The 8426-nt window shown below is 27.2% G+C and overlaps 1 protein-coding gene across 1 annotated transcript; it reads right to left on the reverse strand.

Annotated features, from left to right (window-relative positions):
- Nucleotides 1–1282: 1282 nt before the first annotated feature.
- LOC101218342 (protein LIGHT-DEPENDENT SHORT HYPOCOTYLS 3) lies at nucleotides 1283–7950 on the reverse strand. Its single transcript, XM_011653137.2, has 2 exons — nucleotides 7254–7950; nucleotides 1283–1549 (listed from the first exon to the last, which is right to left on the reverse strand). The coding sequence occupies exons 1-2, from the start codon at nucleotides 7810–7812 to the stop codon at nucleotides 1524–1526; spliced, it is 585 nt and encodes a 194-aa protein (XP_011651439.1). The 5' UTR covers nucleotides 7813–7950; the 3' UTR covers nucleotides 1283–1523.
- Between the last annotated feature and the right edge of the window lie 476 nt (nucleotides 7951–8426).

Genomic DNA, 8426 nt, shown 5'->3' on the forward strand with positions numbered 1-8426 from the left:
TATTACCTTTAATATGTTATATATGGGCTGAAGGGCGTAGATAAGTGCAATATATAAATTTTCTAATCCAGTGGACGTCCTATAATTGTACTATTCTGTAAAAAAAATAATAATAAAATTATTCTCTAGCTGATCGGTAAAATCACGTATATCTTTACGTCGATGTCTATACATTTTTTACCGCTTAATTAACGAAAAAACATGCATAAATTAGTTTTTTATTATTATTATTATTGTCATTTGGGTTTGATTGTTATCAATCCCAAATAGTTATTTCAATCTAAACAAAAATAAAATGGGACAGCTGTCTTGATTATTTGTCTTGATTATTGAGGATTGATGTAGCCTTTTACTTATACTACTAAATAGTAAATGTGTCAAAATCGAGTGGATTTGTAGGAAAGCACAAATGTTAGTTTCTCATAAACTTAGTTATTTACTAAAAGTGATCAACAGGGAAAAATTGGTGGGTTTAAGATTCAAATTAATAAAGCCGAATTCATAGTCTTTTATTGAAGATTTGATATTTTTTGGTCTTTTGGTCTAAATACTTCGTTAAAGATTTGAATTAATTGGACCCTTTTAGTTCCATTTTCTTTGTAACGTTGCTCGATTCTATCTCTTTAATACTCGAAACCTAAAGAATTAATCAAATGAATACATAAAATATAGAAACAAACTTGAATTAGTTTAAGCTAGATAACACGTTTTTGGTGCTATCAAGGATCTTGCACATTAGAAAGATAGGTTTATCTTACAAATTTTACAATATTATATTAAGGTTACTTCTTTTCCAATCAACTAGATTTGAGATGAAATCTTGTGTTTAATTAAAGACCTAATTGCATTTAGGTATCATATTTATGGATAATAATATTAAGAGTGTAACAACATTTTTTAAGAATTGTATATTAATAGTAAAACTATCAATATAGATTTCTACTACGGGTATGGTCTATGACTTGTATATTTAATTTAGTTTGATTTAATTTTGTGATTTTGTGAGATAATTTATTCTCCTAACAAAGGGTTGTTTTTTAAGAAAGAAAATTAAAAAATATACGGTACAAATTGAAATTTAGTTGCTAATATTTACTTAATACATGATTATAATTATAACTAATAATTTTACATATCAGTATTTTACTTCTTTTTAGAAAAACGATTTAAATGAATGCCATGAGTAAGCTGACTCAACCAACTCAAATATTTGATGGTTGATGGTTGTGTAATTATTTTAAAAGAAGTTAATAATTGGATTGAATTGAGTTTAAAAAGTATGTTAACTCAAACCATAACACAATTTGGTGATCATATTATTAATGAGAAAGATATGAATTTGGAGAAATTCAATTGCAAATTAACTAGGCCCATAAAAATTGAATCAGCAGTAGAAAAAGTTCAATCAAATAATGGAGATGATAAATTAAATAAAACACCAAACTTTGTTGTTTACCCATAAATTCATGATCCCTTCTTGCTTCAAATCAACCATTAGGCCAATGGATGGATCTCTTTTTGGTCTAATAATCTTTTTTGGCTTTTGGACCTATTAAATTTGAAGATGAAATTAGATTTGCCTCCATATACCCTACATACTATTTTCACCGACACAAATGTTTCCATGTAAAAAAATAATACAACTTCATGAAAACAAACTATCTTTCCATCCACAATTAACAATCTGGAAACACTTCCTTTTATTCACAGTTTTTTCTTTTCTTTGGTGAACCATTATTATGTACTTATCTTCCCACATTCAAAAAAATGAGGTATCTCACCTTTCTTAAAGATAATGAGTTTCTTTTCTTGTTACCAATAATCTTGAGATGGAACTCTAGACGTGATAATTAATAACTATTGTTGTTGCCATTACAGAGTTATTCATGTACTTTTTTTTTTTTTTTTTTATTGGAAGTCCTTTTTTTAGTATTATTATTTCTATAAAGAGGGTGTAGTGGGGATAGGGCTCCTCTGAGCCCAACTAATTTGCCTCTAGTTTAGCAGATGTTTTTTTTTTATATATTTTTTTGTTTAGAGTGTTATATATTATTCAATTACTAATCTATATTTGCATAGAATGGTAGGAAAAAGGCTTAATTTTGATGAATCATTTCATAATGGAAATTGGCATTTAATTATTTTTTATATATAATAAAATTGGCATGTGATTTGGTTGGTAGTAAAGGATGATTAATGTTTTGGAGTAGTGTGTGGAATGATAATTCATATAATGTTAGCCTTTTCATTTATATATATGTAAAACTTACACATGTGATATGTGAAGAAGCATCCCATGAAACTATTCAATCACTCCTTTCTTATCACATAGAGTAGTCTCCTACCAACTTAACTATCCTTAAAATCTAATGTTTTATGCATTAATCATGACATATTTTAGAATTCCATTTTCATAAGCTCAACTGTCTTTTCAAAAAGCAAAGATTTTGATGAGACTTGCCATTTTTTTCCCTTCTTTTTTCTTTCCTTTTAAATAAGCCATTAATATGGTACCTAAGTACATAGGTACATTCATATCCACATAGATATATTTGTTTTCAATTGTTAATTAAATTACAAAACTGTCACCTTTTTCTTCAAATTTATGTGGGCAATTCTAGTGCACCTTACTGAAATATTATATTGCTTTCAGCCCAATATAATAACTTCTTCCTGAATTTTCTTTTTTAACATCTTAACTCAAACTTAATTCAACAAAATTATTTTTATATATATATTTTTTTAAAAAAAGATAAATTTCTCCTTTTTAACAAAAACATTAGATTTTGAAATCTTATTATTGAAAAAAAAAAGTTGAAAACAAAACTAAGAAATAGAAATGAAAAGAATTATGATATTTTGAAAAACAAAAATTCAAAATGAAATAGTACATGTTAAAGAGATCATACATTATGCTTTCTTTTTCTAACGTGTAGTTCATGATTATGTTTTTTTTTTTCTTTTTTAATGAAGAATCATACTAAAATAATTTCTTAAAAAATACAATAAAATGACCTCAATCTTGGATATCAATAGTATAAATTTTATATAGGCATAGTAGGTGTGTTTATTAGACTAGTAATAGCTTTAGAAGGATGAGAGTAAGTTTTTGTAAGCTAAAAATTGAAAGTGTATTTAGATTTATTATCGATATGATGTAACCAAATAATAGAACCTCCCATCTCCCACCCCCTGTTGTCCCTCTGAAGGTTTGTTTTTTGTGAGAGAAATAATAGTGAAAGTATTGATAAGCATCCATTAATAGAGGGTGCAGAGATCCTAAATGGAGGAGCCTTTTTCCCTCAAGCTTCTTCAAATGGAGTGGTCCTCAACCCTCTTAATGCACATCGTCTTCTCATATTTCTCATTTAATTTTCTTTTTAAACTAAGTGAATGGGAAAAGTTTGAAGTGATAGGTAGTGATGTTAGTGATGTTAGTGATGTTAGTGATGGGAGGAAAGAGTTTTAATTCACCCATTACATTCAATCACATCAATATCTTCAATTTATATCTAATATTCAATTTTTTATCAGACATGCTCACATTATAATATAGATATCTTAACATGTATACAGATTCAAACCAAATTTTTTAATTGATATTTTTGTTATATCATCAAAAAAAATTAATTAAATATGAATATTTTATTTGATAGTATAATTAAGATTACATCCTAAACCAGAATTGCTAACAGAAGATAAAAGTACTTTATGTATATTTAAAATAGTTTGAATCCATTTAGATTTTTTATATAGAATTCTCAACTTTATCCGTTTATGTGGTGCTTTTTTTTCGATTCATCCGATCACAATTCTTTTTTAGGTTAATATATGACTTTGATATCATAGTGAATAGTATGATATTTCATTTAAAAATCAATTGATAATAAGAAGAACACATCTATCTTATCAAACATTTGAAGTCGGGATTTGCAACAAAATATCACTGTGCTGATATAATATAAACACTTTTAACCTATTTAAAATCCATTTACTAGTTTTTATTTTTAAAAAGTTGTTTTCTGTTTTTTTTTTATATATCATTTTATTATAAATGTCCTTTAATATCCATATTTTAGGGATAATTTTATGAAAATTTCACATTTTAAACCTTAATATTTTATATTTATAAAAGAGAGTAATAAAACTAAAAAAAACATTAAATAAAAAAACTGCTCAAAATATTTTTAAATATAACAAGTATCACATTAAATTGTTATTTGTAACAATGTCTCAATGTTTTATAGAAAAGATTAAACGGTAAGTTTGTGTACTACATTTTGAATCTTGTGTCCATTTTGTTTTAGAATTTTCAAATTTATATTGACTACAACATTAAATTTTCTTGGTACCCTCCTCAGAGAAAAAAAAAAATTAGTTGAAATATTCAAATCCATCTACTAATAATCTTATTACCTATTTGTTGGTTAAAGACAAAACGTAGAATTTTCAATTTTATGTAATTGACACCAAATTTAAAGTTTAAAATCATATTAGACATTCAATGATAAGTATTTAAAAAGTTAATATTTCATGGACATTAGCATAAAAATATGAAGAGGAGGGCTTTAAAATTCATAGGCCTCTGGTGGATGGGTTTATAACTTTTAAGAGGTTAATTGTTTCGGACTTTACTTTGGTAGAATAATTAATATCTTCTTAGTAAAAATTAACTAAAATCTGTAATTTAACTCTATAAATTTATGAATTTCTCATTTAATTCTATATGTTTGATTTGATTTAGTTTTGTTCTATTTTTATAGTTGGTTCTGTGCTTTTTTTTTTTAGACTTATTTTGAATCCACTACAGAAAATTTAGTTCTTAAACAAATAATAGGAACTATTTATGAAATTTTATAAAACCACACCAACTAAATTATAACTTTTAAAACTATAGGGATTAATTTTTAACTTTCTAGCAAATTTAGGTTTCAAATTTTAAAATTCAACTTTTTCTAATTTAAAATTATCATAGCCATAAAATTTTGATAAGAATCATAAAAATTTCCAATTATTGATTAAATCATCAATGGACATATAAGTATAAAAGTTAATAATCTAGCTAGAATGAATTTGATCATGATGAAATGATCATATATTATTTTAGAAAAATTCTTATTCTATTCTACTAATAGTAATAGCTTGATCACCAAGCTCAACACACAATTAACCTTTTCTCCTTCTAAAAAAGAATATACATTACACATAACACATTAATTAGAATCTCTAGTCAAACAAAAGTTTTAAATAAGAAAGAAAGAGCAGTACAAAAAACTTAATAAAATTTTGGAATGTGTTAAAATTAAAAATACAACTTTTTAAAAGTCAAACAAAATGGAGGTAAGAAAATGTCTTAACTAGATGAACAATATACCACCTAAATTGGCAAAAAAAAAAAAACTAAAGTTTGCTAGTTAAGTGAATACCATACAAATTATCATCCTCCATATCTACTATGTGACACCATGTTAAATCATAAAATTCATTGAAAATAAAAAATTTATTTCATGAATTATAATATATTTAATTGTTATATATCAATATTTTCAATGCAAAAGGGTTCTTAATTTACACCATCCTTTTTTCCCTTTTCACCCCCTCATACATCACTCATCTTCTTGGACATGGTAGACACTGACATGACAAAGAAGGAAACTTGCAGCAGCAACTTTACAAGTAAATAAGTGAAAAACAAACAGTGAAAGTTTTTCAACCATGACATCACTCTCTACTAATTATAGTAGCCAAAACCATTTCTCAAAATTACAGTTTTACCACTTGTCTTAGCACTTCATTTACCAATGACATGACAGCACCAAAAATTAAATGAAAATTATAATCATCACTTAATTAATATAATATCTCAGATTTGATACACTCTTTTACTCAACCCTAAACCCTAAAATTGACATACATAAATCTAGCTACTTGGTAAGATTTATCTTGTTCAATCATTGGTACAAATTTGTCTAAATGCTCTAATAAGTTGAAAAAAAAAAAACCTTTGGGAAAACAATTTACACATAACTGTTTTTCTTTTCTTTGTTTTTCAATATAAATCTATTTCAATTTTCACAATTTGGAAGATGAAAAGTGGGGTAAGAATGGAAACAAAATCTGTCAAATAATCTGTAAAATTTTTATAAGAGAATTGCAAAGTTAAAACCCAAGTACATAGTATGTGTTCCATCAGTTTTCTTTAATTAAAAAAAAAAAGTTGTTTTTTTGGGATAGTAAAAATTGCAGTACCCACTAACAGATCACTGCTGGTCTCACAGACACTGTTTTGCATCAAAAGCACAACAATTTATGATATAATCCAGTGACTGTTTCTGCCCTTTTGTAATCCAAACAGAAAACACAGACATAAAGAAAAGACAATTGATCAAACACAATACACAATACTAAAACTATAAAAGAAAAAACTTAAATATTAACACATGATCATATTCTATAGAATATTTTACTCAGAAATACATAAATTCTCTAAATTTCCATACATTATTAGTCATATCATAAGCACACAATTCCACAAAAATAAATAAATAAAAAAGAAAAAAAAAACGAACCCCCACATGAAAATCCCAAGAAAGAGATGAGATTGATGATTTAATTCGCAAATAGTAGTCATAAGTACACAATTTAAAAAAAAAAAAAAACTTCACACATGATCATATATATTCTACGGATTTCATTTAACTTAAAAATACAAAAATTCTCTAAATTTGCACAATATTGGTCATATCATAAGTACACAACAAAAAATCCCCCACATTAAGATTCTAAGAAAGAGATGAGGTTGATGATACTAAGTACACAAATTCATTAAAAAAAATAAACTCAAATATACAGGCATGATCATATTCTATGGACTTGACTTAAAAACATATAAATCCTTTAAATTTGCATATTATCAATCATATCATAAGTACACGATTAAAAAAAACACCCACATGAAAATTTCAAGAAAAGAGATGATATTGATGATTAAATTTGTAATTCATAAGTGAGTTACACCTTAAAAGCATAAAAAAAAAAAAAAACATTTCAAATCAAACCATAATATTTTCCCTCTAGGTTAGGGAAATTTAAAAACTAACCCTAGAATTGATTAAAAAAGAAAAAAGAAAAAAAGCAAAAAAGCAAAATGAAGATAAAGATCATGATAATAGCAATCATAATTAAGAAGACAATTAATTAAAAAAAAAAGAAAGAAAAATGAAAGAAGTTGAAAATGATTCAATTTCCATTACTTGATTGAGCAATTTGTTGTTGCTGAGGACGCTTTCTTTTCTTCTTCTCATAACTAATTCCTCTTGCTTTAGATTGCAAATCACGAACCTCTCGTAGATAAAGCCGTACAGCTCGGGCACCAAAAGGGTTAGCTTCGGGCATCCCGCCATTCTCTTCAAAAGCTGCCCTTAGTCTCCCAATAAGAGCATCAAGGCTGCCCCAAGCTTGTCTTAAAGGACAAGGGCAAGGGGCAGGTGGGTTAGGATGACCATAAAATGGACAAATTGGTGTATGAACTTTTGTTTTACCAAATTGATCTAAATATCTTAGGAATTCAAGAACGTGAGCTCCACTACACCTTGATAGAGCAAGTGGGGGTCTATGATTTTTAAGGTATTGACAAAATGTGTTCCAATCCCTACGCTTTTGATTCTCGTAACGACTGGATGACGAGGAAGATGAAGATGAAGACGATGAACCAACCACTAGGTTTTGAAGTGTGTTGTTTGTAACTACGACTCCGAATGGTTGGTTGTTGTTGTTGTTTAGGGATTCAAATTCAGAGAGTATTGAATCCATTTTTGGTATAGATCTTTATAATTTGTAGAAGGAAAGGAAAAGGTTTGGATTTTTTTTTCTTTGGGTAGCTAGGGTTTCTTAGTTTCTTCTTTCATGGAGGGGTTGGAAATAAATATTGAGAGGACGGGGGGTGGTGGGGAGAGGGGGGGGGGGGGGGGGGGGATTAAAATGTTATTGAGAGGTGATGAGATTATTCATTATTATTTTAGATGGTTATTGTCATGAAAAGAAAGACAGTGGACAAAAAGAAAGAAAATCTAAGACACAAGATTTGATTTATTTGATTGGAATTATTAAATTTCCATTCTTGAAGTGTGTGTAAGAAGAGCCTTAAGGAAAAAAAAGGATTAATTTATTAAAAAAACGTTTTATTTTTTATTTTTTATTTTTTGATGATGAGATTGATGATGGGAAATGAGAAGACTTCACCTCTTTTGGGGTTTCCCTACATTGTTTTTAAGCCATATATGCAAGAAATCCCATAAAGAAACTGTGTGGAAACAGCTGAATTTTGATATAAAATTTTCACTTTGGGCAATTTTGGTTTGTGAATATGTTTTGTTGTTTTTTGGTTTTAACCTCAAAAAGAAATTGAAGAAGGGGAAAATTTAGGA

Source organism: Cucumis sativus, chromosome 3 (assembly GCF_000004075.3).
Source record: "Cucumis sativus cultivar 9930 chromosome 3, Cucumber_9930_V3, whole genome shotgun sequence".
Lineage (NCBI taxonomy): Eukaryota > Viridiplantae > Streptophyta > Magnoliopsida > Cucurbitales > Cucurbitaceae > Cucumis > Cucumis sativus.

Coding starts and splice junctions, on each gene's coding strand:
- LOC101218342 (XM_011653137.2), bottom strand. CDS start 7,812: ATGGATTCAATACTCTCTGAATTTGAATCCCTAAACAACAACAACAAC. Junction 1,550..7,253: donor ACAACAAATTGCTCAATCAA/GTAATGGAAATT, acceptor CAAATTTAATAG/GTCCAAAAGCCAAAAAAGAT.